The sequence below is a fragment of the Rattus norvegicus genome, chromosome 7, assembly GCF_036323735.1.
Source record: "Rattus norvegicus strain BN/NHsdMcwi chromosome 7, GRCr8, whole genome shotgun sequence".
Taxonomy (NCBI): Eukaryota; Metazoa; Chordata; class Mammalia; order Rodentia; family Muridae; genus Rattus; species Rattus norvegicus.
The window spans coordinates 99,439,710-99,460,577 of record NC_086025.1 but is presented as its reverse complement, the minus strand read 5'-3'; the positions used below and the strand labels follow the sequence as shown (position 1 = coordinate 99,460,577).

At 39.2% G+C, this 20,868-nt stretch overlaps 1 protein-coding gene across 2 annotated transcripts in view; it reads right to left on the bottom strand.

The window, feature by feature from the left end:
- Positions 1-18,814, bottom strand: part of Efr3a (EFR3 homolog A) — an 80,691-nt gene extending 61,877 nt beyond the window's left edge. Inside the window, exon 1 of one of the 2 annotated variants that reach the window (XM_039079526.2) lies at positions 18,596-18,814. In XM_039079526.2, the coding sequence (XP_038935454.2) occupies positions 18,596-18,605 (10 nt within the window). In that variant the 5' untranslated portion in view covers positions 18,606-18,814. The remainder of the gene's footprint in view (positions 1-18,595) is intronic. The other variant, NM_001130564.1, reaches the window with a different exon arrangement.
- Positions 18,815-20,868: the final 2,054 nt, after the last annotated feature.

The following is a 20,868-nucleotide window of genomic DNA, read 5'->3' as shown; positions in this document are numbered from 1 at the left end:
CACTTTACCATGAGAGCCATCTCTTCATCCACACTTCAGTGATTTCTGAAGTGGTTTGTACGTGGGTAACTGGACATTATCCTGGGAACTCTCCCCTTATTAAATACATTGTACAAGAGTAATAACTTCATGACACTGTCTGAACTTTTCACAGCTCTAAAGTATAACTAATTAACAACTATATTAACAGTCTCACATAGAAAACACAAAAATGCTTATACAAAATAAAGATGCTTATCAAAGCATACTTACCATTGAAGGACTACAAAATGTTCACATCATATTCAAGTACCCAGGAAGAATGATGCTACAAGGTCAATAACAAATATGTCCCTATAAGTCCAAAACTCAGGTTTCAAGGTCCTAAAGTAATTTACTATTGTGAGAGGCAGAATGTTACTGATAATTATGTTGGAACCAGTGGCACGGACTTTGGACATCTTAGGCAAACCAAGATTATCCAACTTATTCTTTTTTAAATACTGAGATACTCCTAAAGGCAATGAATAAAGCAGTTGAATTCTTATGTATGCTAAACACTGACAAAAAGAAGCAATAATCTTGCCAGGACACAGGAAGGCAGGAAATCAAAAAGAAACCTAGGAAATAAAACAAGAGATCTGTAAGCATTTACTTAGCTTTAATTGTTTTCATTTTTCTGGTATTCAGTAACTATAACCACAGTATATCAAATAATACAGTAAGCTCTGTAGATGGCTCATTATAAGAATTCATGCAGAATACCTACATGTTTAAGGTCCTACAGTAGGCAAATATAAACTGCAAAAATAATCATACAAATGGTTCTTAACATCAGAATCCCAACAACTTATCTAGACTGTAAGAAACAAGTCTTACAGAACAGTAATTCCTTCCCTGTATACAAGAGATTGAAAGGAAAATCATACAAATGGCACAAGGACAGATTTGAATAGCCTCAGTCTCCTGGTAGAACTGTGTATACCCAAACATGTGGATCATTCTCTCACACTTTCAACACCAGCAAATCTCCATGGCACAACTGCTACCACCTCACCTGCTACTCACACGGATTTCTTCTCTACTGGAAAAAGTCACCCCAGCATGAACCCAATCAAGGCATCCATAAACACAACAACGAAGCCTCACACTTTCTCATTCCATATCAATGTTCATTCAGCTCTGTACAGAATACACTTGATTTAAACTAAAGAAAAGTTTTAAATTACAGATAATAAGCACTTAGAAGTGAGATATCAGTTCTACTTATAAAAAGCTTTAAGAGGTAATATCCACAGTAAGTCATGAAGAAATAAAGAGAGAGACAGAGAGAGAGAGAGAGAGAGAGAGAGAGAAAAGAAAACTGTAAGATTAACATAGCTTCCAAACAAACTGCTGAAACAGAAAGACAAAATTTAAAAGCAGAAAGAACAACTATGTTCTATAAGAGCCCAAGCTCAAGCACATTTTGTGTCAACAAAACGAGTTAGAAGCACAGCTAATTTTAAAGTAATGAACAACTGCTGTGAGTTGAAACTGTTTCCTTTAAAAATACCTGGGACTCTGTTCTATTTGCAAATAAGGCTTTTTGTAGCTAGACGCAATCAAGTTAAGGTGAGCCATGTTAGATTAAGAAGCCCCAATTTAATGACTGCTATCCCTACAAGAAGGAAGAAAATAGAGACATGAAAGAAAAGCATTACGAATGTAAGAGATGTGCTGCCCCAGCAAGCGCTGCTGGCCACACCAGAACCTGGAGAGGGCAAGATTTTTCTCAGTCTTCAGGCACAATGCCAACAACTCTGTCTGGACCTGACTTTGTCTTAAGCCACTTACTTGTGCTTCCTTGAGGTTAAGGCGGCTCATACATTTCATATATCATGAAGATCAGTAAATGTTCAACTTAAATTCTGGGGGTTGGGGATTTAGCTCAGTGGTAGAGCGCTTGCCTAGGAAGCGCAAGGCCCTGGGTTCGGTCCCCAGCTCCGAAAAATAGAACCAAAAAAAAAAAAAAAAAAAATTCTGTACATAATACAAAGAAAGCATTTCTGAAATTAACTCAAATTCAAAACAAACGAAGCTGGCCTTAAGAGAACTACATTCACTTCTTGATATTTTGGGCAAAGTTATATATTCCATTCTCGTTCCATTCAAAGCAAACAGAGCAACAATAAGGACTCTGTTCAATTCTAGCAAATTTCTTCAAGTGTTAAATATAGTTTATTTATTAAGCTTAGATAAATAAATACATACTATCTGAGAAAAAGAAAAAAATACTATGCCATCAGTTCATACCAAAGTTTAATAAATAAAAGCACTGTTGAGTGAATATATTTGCTTCATTAAGCATCTGAAATACACTTGGTATGGGATAAACTTCCCTCTAAAATTTCTAGGTTGAACCCCTAACTTCTGGTCCCTCTAAATGTGCCCAAGTTTGTAGATTAGGTCTTTGCAAAGGTCATCTAATTAAATGAAGTCATCAAGGTGGTCTGTAGTCCAAGTGATTAGTGTTCACTCTTACGAAAGAAGTAAATTTAGGGGCAGGCACCCAGGAGAATTACAAGTGTATAAGCATCTACAAACCAGAGAAAGGCCTTTAACAGCTACTTTCCTCATAGGGCTCTCAAAGAACCAATCTTGCTAGTACCTTTACTTCAGATTTCTAGCCCCTGAGGTTCTAGCCAAATAATGGCTGTTGCTTGAACTCTTCAGGTTGTGGTACTTGGTACAGCAGCCATGACAGACTAACACAACATCAGTACATGCAGTGTTCCACAGAAGCACAAACCCTGATTTCCTAGATAAGAGTGCAAAACGCAAATCCTGAAGCCTTAGGGCTTCTAACTGGGTCCAGGACCTATTCCACCCAGACATCCCAGTTCCTATCTATCCCTCATCCCCCAGCCTCATTCTTTCAGAATGCATTCAACAAACGTTTGAGTGTCCACTACATCTAGGTTCTTCCTATTTAATCTTCAGAATAACCCTAATATAAAAAACTTCACAAAAGGAGACAGAAAGGTAAAATAAATTATACAGTGCCATACATACAGCTAGATATGGTAGATTAGTTAACCTGTGCTCTTAATTATCGCAATATACTCTACTGATACCCTGAGACAGCTTGAGGAAGAGGAGGGATTAAACTAATTTGAAGAGTAAAGCATATTTAAAGTATTTGGGAACTTACAAAAGCTTAAACAATCATTACCATTGCTCCCCAGGGACACAAACATTCAGAAGACAGCAGCAAAATGAGAAGTGAAAGTCTACCAGAGAATTTACCAAACCACAGAATTTAACATTTCCAAAGAAAATATTTTTTTTCCTATTATAGGTTAGTGCTGTATTCTAAAATACCTGTATAAATGTAAGAATACAGGAACAGGCAGAGAGGCTACAAATTCAATTCTGGCTCTAGATACCTATGTGACTATCAAAAAGGAAGAAGAGAGGGGTTTGCTCCCATGGGAAGTCACCTGGGTAGCACCAAGAAAGGACACCTGGGTAGCTTCCAGTGTACTGATCAGAAAGAAAGCTACAGGAACTTCAACCATCCTTGGTACAGGCACCTCTTAGGAAAAGTGGAGAGAACCCTATTACTGCACAGTATCACCAAATGTCCACCGCCATCTAGGACCTCAGACATCTTAAGGCTCTCCCACCCATAGGTCAACTGCAAAAATGTCTCAAGACAAACAGGAAAAATTACGTATTTCTAAAAATCATTCACAAAAGTTCTGTCAGTAAATCCATCCACACACAAGCTCCAACAAAGCTTAAGGCTCATTTTATTTATAGAGTCAGTACCCTTTGATTTATTATAACCTAAGGACACAGACTCCATTTAGTTCTCCTTGCCTACACATTAAGCCAGTAGCAATTATAGTAGTCTGAAAATGAATACTTTCCAGATTTTAAACTAAAAAAACCATATTATATGATTTTTTTAAATCCAAACATAAATATTTTGAATTAAGAGATCTAGAAGAACTGAAATTTCAGAATCTTTCATTTTAGCAAGCTTATTAATGTATTTTGGGAAAAGGAGACCAGATAAATCAATAACATAAAAAAATCTTTACTACACATTAAACCCATGAATGCTTTGTGGTTAATTTTTCAAATTATATGTTGTAAATGCTATGTCTTAAAATCTCTTCTAATACAGTTTTATCGTGACTCTGCAAACATGTATGTAGTATCAATGCACTGGTACCCTACTGTCCACCAGTTGAGTTTTTCTGTGGATTTTTAGTTGAGCATTAAAAAAAAAAAATGAAGAAAGAAAAAAAAAAGACAAATGTCCAGTTAAATAAACCAAGGTAAAATAGTTTTGAGAAAGGAACCCTTGAATTAAGGAAAAGCAACTCTTCCCAAATATAAGAGGCCTTTCACAGACAGTGACCATTCACAGATGTCTTTCACATGAGTCTAGCCAGGATGATAAGGCTGGTTTAGGTTATTCTAAATTAAACGTCCTATGAATATTTGACAAATAAAATATGAGGTATTTTGGGAAAACTTCAAAACAGCTTTCTAATTGACTATTTAAGTTTCAACAATATTTTATTTCCTTGTTAGTCATAATGTAACAAAAGTGTTAAATCTGTGGGAGTATTTGTAAATTCCAAGATTATTCTTAGAAGAAATACATTTAATATACCAGCAGCACTGATTCTTCTTATAGATTCTAGAACACCCACTGCATCTACAACATATGTTAAAAGATTTTCCTTTTAACTGAATGATTAAGATGTCTGGCTAAACTCTATGGTAGGGTCTCGATTATAAGCCTAAATAAAATATTTTAAATAATATCTCCATTATTTAAATTTAAATTAGAAAAGGAAAAACAGCATAAAATTTGTTGGGCTAAAGGAAAAGTTCAACAAAAATGTAATTTCAGCCTTCAAGATTCATTCTGATATATTCCCCCAAACTTCCAAATACAGAAACCTTGAACATTCCTATTCTCCCCATCTCTGTTCCCTTCCTCCCCCACACCAGCTCCCCTCTCTTTCTCTCTCAGTGTTGGGGACTGAACTCATGACCTTATCCATTCCAGGAAAGAGCTACATCACTGAGCTATAGCAACAGTCTTCTAAAGCCTTCCCAAGCCACGCATGAGCTATGTCACAAGATACAGTCAGAAGTTCAAAAGCTCAAATTTACACATATTCTCTTATCACAAATACAGTGGCCACTGAATACACAAATAATTGATTTTTCCAATAACTAAAACTCAGGACATAGTTGCTCTGAAGCGGGGAGCAGGGACAAAAATGAATAGGAAAACTTAACTAAGGAAGGAGAAGTAATAACAATACAGAGGAAGAGATAAGGAAAAAGGATAAATCACATTAAGGATTATGAAAAAAGCCATGGGAATTATATTATTTTATGGCTACTTTATAAGCACTGTGTTCATGGGGAGGGAGTGCTGTGTGTAGTTTAATTAAAGATATGCTGCTTAATGCCCCCCTCCAATAAGAATATGTAACAAAAAATCCAGTACCAGGCATGGAAAAGCTCCTTCTGAGCTGTTGATCAGGGGAATCTAAGAGGATCCCCCAGACTATATGGTTGTCAGTGCTTTCCAGAAATGAAGGTAACACCCTATTGCTGAAGACACTACATACCAGATATACGATCTGAAGTAATCAACCTGGATTTGGCCTGAAGACTTCCTCACTGAGAACTATCTCTTATAGTTTTGGAAGGAGTCAAGCAAATTGTCAACTGAAGAAAGCAATCAATAATTTTATCCAGCTCTAACACGAATGGACCACAACAATAACCAGCATGGCAAGGTATTCTAAAAGATACAGCAGTGACACTTATATTCTGGGAGTAACCAACAAAAACCTAACTGGACTTAAGGTACACTTAATAGGAAAGAACTCATACAAGGCACTGTAAAATTAGCCAACTGCTCATAGTTGATGAGGTCACTGAACTCGAGGACAAAGTTTCCACTGCCATTTTTGTAAACTAGTATAAGCTCTAACTGCATTCTAAATACCTAGTCTTATAGCTACTATAAAGTATAGCTCTTACCTCTCACAAAAAAAAAAAAAAAATTTCTTGCACCAAACAGAAAATATTACAGAAAGCCAAAGTGGCCAAATGCAGATATAAACTAACTATAAGGTAGGAGGATCAATACATTTACAAAATAACCCCTACACTTAAGGCTCAAGAAACATCATGGAAGGAAGGGAATAGACTATTATGACCCAGAGGACAAGGATTATCTCTTTTGAGACATTCTCTTCTAAATAAGGAAGAAGAGGAGGAGGAGGAGGAGGACTATACCAATACCTATGATGACAACACTGATTGGCCAGAGGTAGAACAGTTCTGGGAAGAGTTGGAGCAGGAGCAGGGGTAAATATGATCAAGACATAATTTATGGAATTCTCTTAAGGATTAATAAAAATATTGCAGAGTCCTGCTTGGCCATGTGGAAGGGACAAGTGTAACATGGTTTCTTGTCCCTGGAACAGAGTCAGCAGGGTGTAGGCCTCCATAAGTGTTGATGGTTACTGTGTGCATAAGACTTGTTTGTGTAATAATGTACATATTTTCATGTTCTTTCTTTTAGGAATGTCCTCTCTGCTTAGGTTACTGATGCCCTGACAATCACAGACAGCACAAGTTCAAGAGGCAAGGGTGTGGCTAATGTCTCAGCAAAATGGTAAATACTGAGAGACCTTCAGGACAGCCCTTATGGCTGTGGGAAAGAACTCTGAAAACATGAGTTCAAGAAAGAATATAAAACTTCTCAACTATGAAAAATATAAGGATGCAATATGAATTATATAAGGAGCTTCATAGACCTAAAAGAACAGAGGTGGCTGGACTGGGAGCCAGCTTATCAGAAAAATACAAAGGCAGGCAAATTCCTAAATTCAATGTCAACCTGAGACAAAGTTAGGTTGGGCCCAGGCATGGTAGAAATGGTAATTTCAGGACTGGATCCCAGCGAGCTAGTTCATTGTCTGTGCTTACCAAGGCAGGCAGATCTCTAAACATTTGTAATGTTAAAAATAAATAGCTTGCTATATCTTTCTAAGAATCAAAGGAGGGTCATTAAGGGATCCTGATTCATGGGATAATCAAAAAGGAACTTGGAGTAATGACTGAATTGATATGTAAATAAAAGACTGAGCTTTTGATCTGCAAGAAATAAGCTATAAAGAGAATTTTTAGAATTGCAAGAGAAAGCTGTCTCAAGAGAGAGAGAGGTGGGTGTCTGGAAAGCTGTCTTAAGCAGAATATAAGCCATCAGCTTGTAACCCATGATTTGACTTCAAGTTGGATATATATCCAAGAGTATAAGAACTTTTGAATGGATCATAAAACTAACATATTAGCATAAGATTTCAATCTACTACTAAAATTTCTCAAGTCTAAAAGTAAAGGTGAAATATAAGCAAAGCAACCTATTTTTTGAGACATTTTACACAAAGAAACTAGAAAACTAAGTATTTGTGGCACTTTAAATTTTCATACCTATAAATAATAGGTTTACTCTTAAAAATGGAAAGGATCAATAGAAAATCATCTCACCTCTGTACAAATATCATTAAGCACTAAGTGTTCTTAAATATAATTTAAGAACACAGAGTCACAATACAATTTTAGACAGAAATGTCAAAGTGGTTGAATCAACTGCCACTGTGGCAAAAGCACAGCAGCTAAACTACATGCAATTACATCTGGCCCTCTCCATTGTTCTGGGAACTCCTATGATTTTTCCATCTTTTACCTACACACTGCTGTACCTATCAAGGAAGGCTCAACAGAAAGAACAATAATTCTACATAGTTTAAAGAGCAGACAGAGTCCTGATCACCACACTAAGGAGCACACAGGGAAGGAAGAAAGAGCAGTATTAGCAGTATAAGAGGAGAAAAGTCTCAATGAGGCAGACAGTCAAGTGACAATCAAGTCTCTAAACACTCTTCAGTTCTGTCTTTGAAATAAGCTTTTCCTCAAGAACCTTATTATACACAGACAGCCATCTACTGCCTGAAAACCACTCAATTCTTTCACAAATACATAATGCAATGAGGCTTGAACATGGCAGCAATAGAATAAGCTACTAGTAGTCTGGTTCTATATACTTCATTTTAGATTACGCATATTGAGGTGCCCTAAGTTCTATTTGCAAACTTCACAACTACCAGTTTGTACACACTTACTATAATTTGACAGTCTCTTCTTCCAGACAGGAAGCAGTGGCAAGACAGTTAAGAACAAAAGTATAGGATTACATGTATTAGGTCTGAAATATGACAACTACTTTGAAGTTCAAAACAATTTTAAAACATCTTCCCTGATGCTCTATAAATTTTCTCTATTGTTTTAACATCAGATCAGACTGTAAGAGAATGTTACTACTACTATTTCTTGCTACTTTGGACTATTCAAAAGTGGTCATGGACTATTCAGACAGCCTGACTAGCATAGGAAACAAGTACAAGCCTTCATCTAACTCTCTGGTTAGGATTAATTTGCTAAACATCTTTCTTCCCCAATAGACTGTGATAACCCATTAGATTTTGCTTCACTAGCAAAGACAAGAGCTATGGCAAGATTCATCTGGTGTTGAACAAAACATAGAATTTCTATATCCCCCACGCCATGTGTGTGTGTGTGTGTGTGTGTAAATACATTCACACACACATTTTCTAGGACTTCAGTCTTTCTTTTGTCTGCGGTCATTTTCCCACTCTTATGATTTGAGTATTTCCCCTATGCTAGCCTTTCTGCTATGCTCACTTTTTCTGTCATATCATTTGAGGTACTCTGTTTTTTGAAAGTATTGTCTATTTATTTTCCTGTTAGTGTCATGGACACTCTCTCATGAACTACCACAAACCCATTCTCAAGGCTTTATTTTTTTTTCTCCTTCTATGTTACAGCTACATGCATAAAAAATGATATAACCTTTTTGAAGCTAGGGACTACTTTATCCAACCCTTCATTCTCTGCCTTGTCTAGTGCATGCAAATGTAGGCATTAAATAAGTATGTCCCTAACATATTCACTAGAAAAGCAAAATTGAAAGAGAACATTCCTGAATCTACTAGCACACCTGCATCGTCTGTGACAGAAATAACCACAAAGAGGAGCTATAATATATTCAGTCCTGGAGACTAGTAAACCAAAATGGTGAGAGGCCATCAGCTAAATTGCTTGGGTTTCTCCTCAGAGTTCATGAGCTTTTAACTCTAAACATCTTGTATTTTCTATCTACTTTTTAAAAACAGTCAATGTCACTTTCCTACTGAAATTAAATTAGAATATCACATATAAATGAGATAAAAAAAAACAAAAACAAAAAAACAAAGCTACTCCAACAGACGATGGGTGTGCTACCTGCTCAATCTCTTCAACATCTTTTTCACATTGTTACACCTGGCATGGAAAGAGGCATTTTGGAAACCTTTGTTTCAGAGGCACCTCAGGATTCTCTTCCTCTACCTGCCAATGAAGGTTAAAAGCAGCAAACATCCTGTGTCAGACAAGGGAATGGAATTTCGCAAATAAAGTCCCTATGAAAAAAACTGGGCCATCTACCTGCATCTCTCTCTGGGATCTAGACTGTTCCATTTTGTTAAGTGCTGGGTTACAACAAGACTAAGACTGTGTCCATTGTTTGCCAAGCATATTCCCTTTTAAAGCCAATCGTGGAGTGAAGGGAAAGGGGACAAGGAGTGGAGAAGTTATCCATGTGTTTCTCAGAAGTATTGCAAATTAAAGAAAATGAACTTTGAAAATTTACACAGGCGAGCAAGAAAAAGAGGAAGCTTTATGGATTCAGACTGGAATCTCAATAGATATGACCCTGCCTTGAATGCCCTTTCTCTTCAAATGCCCAATTTCACCCAGCTGAAGTCAATACAAGATCTGAAGTAACTAATCTTTTCTGTCAACATGCTTGTCCTAATACATTAACAAGTATTTCTACCTGAAAAACCAAACAATTACATAAACATAATATTGCATCTACAAATTTTTAAGAGATATTATCTTTTCCCAGTTATTGAGTCAAATATCTAGAAAAAAAAAACCAAAACAACAAAAGAAAACAAAAAACCCTTTTAATTAAGTTCCTAAAACCAACAACTTTAGTTAGATGTCACAAAAAAGGGGCACATCTCTCATTTCTCAGGATGTGTGCTAATAAGCATGTTTATGAGATCCAAGGAATCATAATGGCAAATGTGGTACCTTGTGCTTCAGTCTATTCAGCAGGAGTGAGAGCTGTTTAACATTAACCTGCAACTACAGCACCAAAAATAAGACAGCTGTTCAAAAATGCCCATCAGGGAGTAGCTGTGAGGAATACTTACCATTATCCAGAAAACTACTGAAGTGCAGGCGGTAAAAAGGAAAGGTACAGCTGACTAACTCACCAAGTAAGGGGAGAGTGTGTGTGTGTGTGTGTGTGGGGGGTGATGGCACTTAAGAGAAAACTCCTCTTGAAGGCTATGAAGCAAATACATTAAAGACTAAATTTAGAATAGATAAATTTAGTTCGAGGTACAATGGGAAAGTGGTTCCTTTCTTAATAAAATTTAGAATTATGCCAACAATCACATCCAGAGTTAGAGAACAAGAAGATGGAGGTGCCATGGGGGGTCATGGGATGCCTCCACGGAAAGAAGAATACTATTAGCTCCTATTTTCTTCAGAACATCCTCAAGAGCTGGCTCATTTCAAGAACTGAATGAACTTGGCAGGATTTTGACAGGTCTGACATTAATCATAGCAGGAACTGCCAACATTCACTCTGTGATCCCACTTGCCTAAAACTGTATTCACAATAGACAACCATTAGGAAGAAGATACAAAAAAGTATCAACTCGCATAAACTGAACTCCCCCACAGTGACTCATCTTACCAGTTCAGGATTTCAAGACTAAAACTACTACTTAATAAAGCATAAAACACTTCAAGTGGAAGAGACAAGTGATAGATTCCCCGTCCTGTGCTTCCTGTCCAACAACACACTGCACCAACCTCGGCAAAGTATTCACTGCAGTGCACGTGTCTGAACATCTCACAGCCATCAGATGTCCTGTAGTTAACACCATGTGGCTGGCTGGGTGTTGGTTAGTTTCCTAGTCTGCAGGCTACAAAAGGAACCTGTTCAATAGGTCAATGTCTTATTTTGGGTTTTGTAAAAGTTGCATTAAAGCTGTAACCTTAAGCTCTTTTTTTTTTCCTAATTATAGAGTGCTAACTGTAGAAAATCTGGAAATCACAAATTAAGGAAACAAACTCCCCAGGCATACTAGTACACAACTATAATTCCCAGCTCTTGGGAAGCTGAGACAGTGGAAATGCTAGTTTCAGTTCAGCCTGTGTTATGGGGTAAAACACTGTGTCTGCTTGGTGTTATTTTGGTTTGATTAGAAATAAGATCCCAATATGTGGCCTAAGGTTGCCTGAAATTTAAGTATAGCCTCCCAAAAGCTGGGATTACTATAGCATGGCTTCATGACTACTGTTTTTAATTGATGCACAATATTTTGTTCAAAGGATGTTCTATTATCAATATGTACCAATTCTCTGTTACTGGACACACGTTTCTGGGTTTTCACAAAACTTTGATGCAAAAAAATTTTGATTGTTTTTGTAAGATGTGCTTCAGACTAGAGCTTGGCATGACAATCCTGAGATGCTCTGCCAGCACCTAAGACAGATGCAGATGCTCACAGCCAACATGTGAACCGAGTCCAGGGACCCCAATGGAAGAGTTAGGGGAAGGAGCTGAAGGGCATTGAAACAACAATATCAATTAAGCAGAGACCTCAGAGCTTCCAGGGACTTAAACCACTAACCAAAAAGTATACATTGGCCAGTCCATGGCTCCCACTACATAGGTAGCAGAGGACTGTATTATCTGGGAGGAGAGGTGTTTGGTCCTGCTGAGGCTTGATGCCTCAAGAGAAGGGGGATGCTAGAGAGGTGAGGCGGGAGTGAATAGGTAGGTAGGGGAACACCCTTTTAGAGGAAAAGGAGATGGGGATGGGGGGAGTTGTGGAGGGGAGACGAGGAAGGGGGATAATATTTGAAATGTAAAAAATAACAGGATTCATAAATTTTTTTTAAAAAAATCATTAAAGAATAAATTCCGAGTAGTGAAGTCTCTAGGCCAATGGATATAAACCCTGGACCAGTTGGTAATACATTTTCAACCTGCTTTCCAAAGAAATTTGAACCAATTTCCACTTCTGGCATTACTATTGAACTTCACTGCCTCTATATATTACTGTTCGGACAACCTATCAAACTAAAAACGGTTTTGACTTTTTGTAGCTGTGAGTTTAGCTACTCCACTTTGGCTCCCAGTAGGTCAAGCCCTTCCAGCCACTCCCCCAGGAACTCTTTGGATCCTCCAATGAACACACACACACACATACACACACAGTAGCTTATTTTTGAAATGCCTTGGCTACTTATAAGCTGGGCAGCTCTAATTCTCCCAAGGCCAGCACACTTTCCCTCTGGTACTCACGGCTCAACACCTTCTAAAGCTACTTTCAACTTTGGTGCCCTGTTACCTTCTGTGAGGCCCATGATTCTGGGCAGCAACCCTTCTGGGGAGCCACTTCCCCTTTCCTCCTAGATTTCAGATGATCTTCCCTCTGCAGCTCTAAATCTGATCCATCTCTCGTCCCTGAGTCATGGCGATTCTCTGTTTGCTTTTTCCCAGTTCTCAGTCTGCCCAAATCTAAAGGCCCCATCTCATTTCCCTTTGCCCAGCCTCTGGCATCTTTATTGATTGGTCAAAAAACAATAGGGGACAAAGACCTTCAGCATTTGGACTTGCAGATTCCCAATTAAATCAAAGCATTACTCCCCAGCAGCTTTTAATCTGCAATTCTTTATTAATGAAATGGATAATAAGTGTAAGTGTGTTCTCTTAACTACATAAGGCTGGTAGTATTTTGCTTTAGATTTGTATAAATAATGCTGTCAGTTTTTAATTTAATAAATTATCTTATCTCCTGAGTTAGCCATGATTCTACCATACTATTGTCAACTCTTTCTGTCATGGAGGAATGTGACATATGTAGTGAGCACACTCTCAGAATTCAGACAGCCTGGGTTCTAGAGGCAAAGCATGACCCAGATGAATGGCACACAAAGTTCAGCTGCCCCTTTGCCAACTGGATTAATTATCTGTCTTAGTCAGGGTTTCTATTTCTGTACAAACATCACGATCAAGAAGCAAGTTGGGGAGGAAAGGGTTTATTCAGCTTACACTTCCACATTGCTGTTCATCACTAAATGAAGTCAGGACTGGAACTCAAGCAGGTCAGGAAGCAGGAGCTGATGCAGAGGCCACAGAGATGTTACTTACTGACTTGCTTCCCCTGGCTTGTTCACCTTGCTCTCTTATAGAACCCAAGACCACCATCCCAGGGATGGCACCACCCATAATGGCTGGGTCCTCCTCCCTTGATAATTAGTTGAGAAAATGTCTTACAGCTGGGTCTCATAGAGGCATTTCCTCAACTGTGGCTCCTTTCTCTGTGGTAAGGTCAGCTTATGTCAGGTTGACACACAAAACCTGCCAGTACAATATCCTCACAGCTCAAAACTCTATCTAGTCTGCTGTCAACTACCGTCTTAGGCGATTCTTGAGTTAGAATTCTTGATACACATTATTTTAACAAAGGCATGCTGATGATTCAGCCACATAATTAAAATATTTTGGTAAGCAAAGAAAAAAATTAACCGGAAAAATATGTAAAACTCAGCAGAGAAAAAACAAAAGCAGAATACTTAGAATGGCATCTTTCTGTTGACTAACATGGACTTCACTCCATTGTGGTATCTGTTTTGTTTTTTTTTCTAGCAAATTCTGCCTCTGTCTGCAAGTCATTTCAAATTATATGGAAACTTTAGAGTAACATTTTTCATTTTTCTGATGAAGAATCGCCATTAGGACATTTGTTAGATTCCCAATAGGGTTCATTTAGCAAAATATGTAAGAGCTTTAACCTGGATAAATTGTTGAAATCCTATCTTCTTAGTCATCTTTCCTGAAGTAGTTGGTGCACTTTCTGGGCCTTTTCATGTCCTCTACTTCTGAAAATTTAAGACCCCTTTTTCACTAATTATATCCATAAAATTCTTCCTACTACCATAGAATAAGAAAACAATCATTTCATGCAGAAAGTTCCAGGAGACAAACTTAATGTCATACAAAATTGGAGTCTGTAAAAGAGAAATAATTAACACACACACACACACACACACACACACTCTAGTTCTGCCTACTAAACCACAAAGGACTTTTTTTTCTTTTATGTATGTGGAAGGGTAAGGGACAACTGGCAATAAGAAGAATAATTAATAATAAATAATCTATTATTATTGCCTTAGAAAATCAGAGGAACTTGGCTTCTGCTGGTCTTGCTTTTAAGTTGCTCATTCAATATTAAATAAAGTAGTAGAAACTGAGTTCCCCCCAAAAACTAGCTTCTTCCTCTCATCTGCCCAATTATTCAGACGGTTTACTGAGATGCATAAAACATTCCTTAAATCCTGATGAAAAAATGAGATACTGCAAGGGAGTTGCTACCCATCCTGTTCCCTGAAGGAAACTGATCAGAGTCAATTCCAAGGGATCAGGCCTAGAGGATGTCTGAGCCTCTGGGTTCAGAAGTCATTTCTGGGGCACAGGCTGACTGAACATCCTAATAGTCTGAAAGCAGGACAGGCTGTGAACACAACTTGGTCTGTAATATTTAAATATTTAGAACTAGAGCAGTTCTTAATGAGGTTATAATTTTAATTCTGTCCTCCAGGAGATATATAGTAATGTCTGTAAACATTTTTTGGTTCTTACGACTGTGCGGGTGGTTGTGGGGAGGCAGGTGCTGCTACTGGCCTTCAAAGATAAAAGCCAAAGATGTCGCTAAGTATTCTATAAAACACAGGCTTCCGCTACCACTTCCTCCTTTAGCCACCACCACCTCCAAAATAGCTGGTCTAAGGAATGAATGGTACAGAGACTGAAAAATTCTCATTTATAGTATGAAGTGCAGACATTTGCACTGTCTTCCACCTCAAAAACAAATCCTGGAAAGTCAGGTAAAAAAGCTGATTATAACAGATCTTTATAAAAAAACCAAAACAGTAAGTTGGAAAGTGTGAGTATTCCTACAAATAGTCACTGTGACTGTGAACATAGTTTCAGTCCTTAATTGCTTCTCTGCCCTACAATAGCACATGAAACTATTCCATTTCTCTGCACTACAAGGGCAAATGAAACTATTCCATTTCTGGCTGCCACCTCCTCCAGCCTGATCTCAACATTTGCATAGTCTTTAAAACAGCTCTGCTTACTCATGTCTTTAATACAACCCTGGGTGAAAGAAAGGCTGAAGAGAAAAAAGGGGGAATATGGACAAGCACAAGGAAAGAAACACAGACAAATGATGATATAAATATGAATGAACATCAAGACTCCAAACCAAATAATATGAATGTATAAGTTTGTCTGTCCTACAGTCTCAATGTTAAAATGCCCACTGGCCTCATTTGCTAAATAAAGCTTTAAGTTTCTTTTCTTGTTCCTGTGATAAAAGTCAGACAAATCAGTTCAAGGAAGAAAGGGTTTATTCTGGCTCAAGAGTTCAAGAACACAGTCCTGTACTTTGTCTGTAAGACAGTGAAAACAGTTCAATATAACTAGCCTTATTCAAGGATGGGGGACACCCACATTACCACAGTCTAACAGACCTAACCAGATAGCAATGCTGATATCTAAGTGTCAAAAGAAAGCACCAGCCACACACAGAAAACAGTTTAATAACAAACAACAGTTCAGTGTTTGAATTCCCCCAGCTAGTATCTAACAATTTCTCATACATAAGAGCACATTTTATTGGACCTGTTTTCATGCATGAGATATGGATGAACTAAGGAGCCCCTTCATAAAAGCAATTTGTCAGACTTTAAATCGGTGCCTTTATAATGAAGCATCTACTTAGCACATCTGCAGAATCCTGCCTTCTTCCTGTGGCAAGACTGAAGTTCAACAAATGAACATTTTTATAAACAAATGTCTTAAGCTTAGAAAAAATTTCATAGAATTTTGGCATATCTTAGATTTTTGCTAATATAGCTTATAGTAAAACAAAAAATAGTTTATTCAACTTTGGCTAAGGACAAATAAACATTATCTGCGTTCAATGTGGATACTGGGTAAAGGGGCCAAATATATGTTCAAGAGCTGGTTCTTCTCCATTTCTGACCTCAAGAAATCATCAAAACTCACTAAAATCCATACATGGTGTTACACTTCTACAATCCTTTATTTAGCAGTGGCAGAAGGATCACTCTAGGCTAGCCTGCTCTATACAATGAGCCACTGTCTAAAAACAAAATGAAATTGTGATTAAAAAAAAAAAATCTGTGCCTCTGCTTCCTGATCTTGAAAACTAAACAAAAAAAATTGGATTAAGAAACCTCAACTTTCCTTCTGACTCAAATACACAAAATTAGAAAGCCTTTGAAATGAAAAGCTTAACAACAGTCTATTAAACATAGATTTGAAAAGATCATCTAATCCCTGCCCTGATATCAGTCAGCCAACTACAGGCTAAACACAGAAGGACAAGGACAGGAACTGTTCTGTGTCAGACCTTCCTTACAGACATCCAGTTGCTTTCTCAAGGAGTCCTTGGCTCACTCAACAACTCCAATGAAACAATATTCCCTAGACACACGTTCGTGAAGGCAGCTTCTACTATGAATGTCATTTCAATTCCAAGTGAACAACAAAAACAATAGAATTATTTATCTGTGAGATGCTTACAGAGTTCTAGAACCCAAGAGACTAAAGCGATACTCTTCAAGCCTTCAATTTTGTAGAAAAGCATTACGGTTCATCAGCTAAAACACTTAAAGGTCAAGTGGCTGAGCATCTAAATAACATTTTTTAAAAAATAAATTTCTTTTCCTAAAAGCATCCAATAATACAGTGACTTGTGTCGGTCTCTGCTTATACATTTGGTCTCCTTATAGGACGCCTAAGAAGCACTCCTGCTCACTGAAGTATCTCAGACACCTGGAGGGCTCTGGCCATCAGGAGAAAAAAAGCACGAGCTGCCATTTCAAAGCTGAATCTCTGTCTACAACAGTATCTTCCTTCAATTACAGGAGATGTACAGCAACAAACTGAGGAATGATACACAAACATCTCTCTTGACCTTCCACTCATGGTGAGCAATCTGACACCAGAGGTTCATCCACAACTCACTGAACAGAGGAAATAAATCAAACTTCCTAAAATATAACTTTCAGCATCCTCTGTAGGAAACTGGATAATGCTAGCACGGAACTAACTAAAAGCTTGATGATTTTGCAGAATGTTAATGAGCATTTTACCAAGACAATCCACATCATCTTTTGATGACCTTTATCTTTCTCCCCTTTACTTTCTCAGAAGATAGGCACGGTGATAATTTCAGATTGTCAAATAACAGAGCATGAGCATCAGAAATAATAAACTGAAATAATGATCATGAACACGATGGCAGAAGATATTCCTCTAGGCTGGCTGAATCCAGCAGAAATATAAAGTAAGAAAAACAGCATAACGTGTAAATAAAATAGAACCCACTTGGTGTTTGAGGGGTGAAAGTGATCTTTATATTAAAGATTTGACACAGCTACGAGGCAAACAGTTCTATTATTGAGAAAGAAATCCAACACTAGAAGAAATTGTGCATTTGAAGCTGCCTAGAAATCCCGTACCTGTGTCTACAGAAACCAGGTAAGGCTGTAGGGTGATAGTTCCCGCTTAGCTCAAGCAGGGGCCACACTCACTACCTTTCCGGGTCCCAAATAGGGCTAGTTAGGAATTCCGAGAAAAACATTCACAAGTCTTTAAAAATTCTATGGCAGGACACACTTAAAAGAGTCCTACTTGCAAAGACCCTCAAACCCATAGCCAGCATCACGCTTCCTCTCCGTCCGAGATCAGCCAACCAGTTAGCACGTAAGCAATGTGGGCCACAGGTTTTAAAACCTCAGCGCGAGTATCTGGGTCACTCTTAGCAACTGTAGTACCTTGTAGTACAGTGTCTCTCCCGAAGCCTCCACTACCGGGTCATCTCCAAACCTATCCTCCCTCTGGGACAGCTGGGATGCTTGCTATGAGTGGAGCCCCGGTCCCACCGCAGGCGGGCAAGCCAAAACCGCGTTCGAGTCAGCTAAGTAGTCAGACTGACACACTTGAGGCAGCCCGGCCTTGAGCCGCAGGGAGGGCTCCAGTCTGTCCCTCAGACCTAAGTCCCTAAGGCAGCACAGGCCTCGACCTCGGGGCCACGGTCGCGGTGGGCCGCGCGGCAAGCTGACCAGCCCGGGCTTCCCGGGTGGCACTGGTCTCCGTTACCGCGCCGTCACCGCGGGCTGCCGTCAGTTCCCGTAATGCTCTCCCTTAAGTTTCCCTGGAGGTGCACAGAGATCCCGCGCTCCCGGCCCATGGGACGCTTAAGTCTAAGCGAAACTAACTCAAGGCGGACCAGCGCTTCCTGACGACGCTCCCCGCCCGGCCTGGCCCGACACTCACGGGTAGGCATGGCGACCCGAGCTCGCCGCGCTCGCCGCCGTCCCGGGACTCAGAGGGGCAGCGCGAGCCGCGTCGACCACAGCATGACTGCGGAAGCCCGGCCACGGACGCCTCGTCGGGGCGGAGGACGAATAGCCGAGCGAGCGGACGCTGACCGGGTACAGCTACCACCGGCCGCGATCCGCGCCCCGTCGACGACGCGTTGGGCCGACCCACGCCCCTGACGTCAGCGCGTTGCCGCTGGAAGGCCCCGCCCCGAGTCTCTAAGCTCCGCCCCCAAGCGGTGACTGCCTGACTCTGCCCTTACCTGCAGTGTGGGCAGCAGGAAGGCATTCTGTTTACCCCAAGGTCACCTTAGAACTGTGAGGGTAAGGATGGTGGTCTTGAGCGTAGTGACTTTCCCCAGGCTCCCATTTGGATCTATTTAACTGGCAGAGCTTCCATCTGGCAGTGTCTGAAAGCCCAATGCCTTTGAAAGGCACTAGGGTTACCTGGGGTGATGGTTGAGCGTTTTCTCAGAGGACAGAAGAAAATGTCCTTCCCTCTGGGGTTTCCAGTAACTTTCAAAGTGAAACAGTCCTCAGGACTTGGTCTCCTCCTTTAGAACGTGCTAAACCTGTTCTTAGTTCTGGGTATCCATAATATTCTACTTGAGGGATCTATTAGGAGTCTCAAATCTAGTTCAACCTTGGAGCCAGGGCATCCCTAATGTGGGCAATACACATAACATTGGCCAGACACCATACGAGGCCCATAACCCTTTTAGAGAAATAAAAGCAATGCCCAGAAATCCGATGCTATGTTTTCAAAGTGGTTCATTTAGGAGACATAGAATCTGCTAATGAGTATATTACTAGGTCCTGAGCTAATGATGCTAAACGGCATATGGGATGATGTAACTGTACACTTACATTTGCAGATCTATATCCTGGAGTATAGTGCCAACTTTCTGCTTAAGAAACGAGATTATGAAGTCTTAGGAGGAGATAAAGAAGATGAAGTAACCAGAAAGACTTGAGGGCAATTACTCTTTGAGTCAACTTGGAATAAAGCAGAATTTGAATTAGCAAAGGCCTTGGAGGAAGGGGGGAGGAGGTGTAGAAGCAATTTAGAGTGAGTCATAGAAGCTAGTGAAAGGGAAGTACGCATAAAAGATATGAGACACTTGCTGACAGCAAAGGACAAACCAACAAGGATGTAGCCTGGACTTAAACAGATTCTGTGATGGTAGTGTTGTCAGTTTGACAGAATCTAGAATTACCTGGGATCCATGTGTCTGGCCATGCCCATGAGGATTATCTTGATTGGATCAATAGAGGGGGAAACCTGGACTGTGTAAGTGCAAAGGGACAGCTCAGCAGCAGAACACACACACACTACTCTGCTTCCCTGCAATAGAGTCTCTGCTGCTTCCTCACCAGAACTGATTGCAACCTTGAACTGTAAACCGGAATAAACCCTTTCTATGAGATTCAATGTGGTGGTGTGAGCCCTTGGTTCCAGCCAGGGCAGGCAGTTCTCTGTGACTTTAAGGTCAGGCTGGATTTGTATATAAAGTTTCAGGCAAGCTAGAGCTAAACAGTGAGAACCCTATATTAAAAAAACAAACAAAAGAAACGACAACTTTTATCAGATTATTTATCATGGTAACAGAAAAAGTAACTTGGACAGGCTCCAATGAACTGGGACCTCTAAATTATTTTCTAGTCCCATGTGTCTCCCCAAGACTTTTATTGTCTTTGTATGCCTATACTTTTACCCTTGTAATATTAATGATACTGTCACAAGCAGTGATAGTGTGCCACAGGGATACATAGTTTTAAAGGAATGGAAGACTGTCCATACTTATAAATAGGAACACAAATGTATATCGTAACACCCATATTCTGGCCTGGCAGACAGTGGTGAGCTAAAGCACATTAATTCAATAACTCTACACACAAGTTGGTTTTTCTTGTTCCATTTCCTCAGACTTAACCAAAGTTAAATTGAAAACATATAACAGAAAAACACCATTTTTACCTGTGATGAGAACAAAAAGTTGCATTTCTTATTTTTTTCCTAAACAATATGACAACTTTTCACATAGCATTTACATTGTACTTGTTATAAGTAATCTAGAGATAATTTTAAAGTATTAGGAAGAATGTGTGCATGCTATATGCAAATGTAATGGTATCTTATATAAGGGACTTTAAATCTAAGCAATTCTGTATTCAAAGGGGATCCTGGACTAATCCCTCTAGATAAGAAGGTATGGTTCTATTTATTTA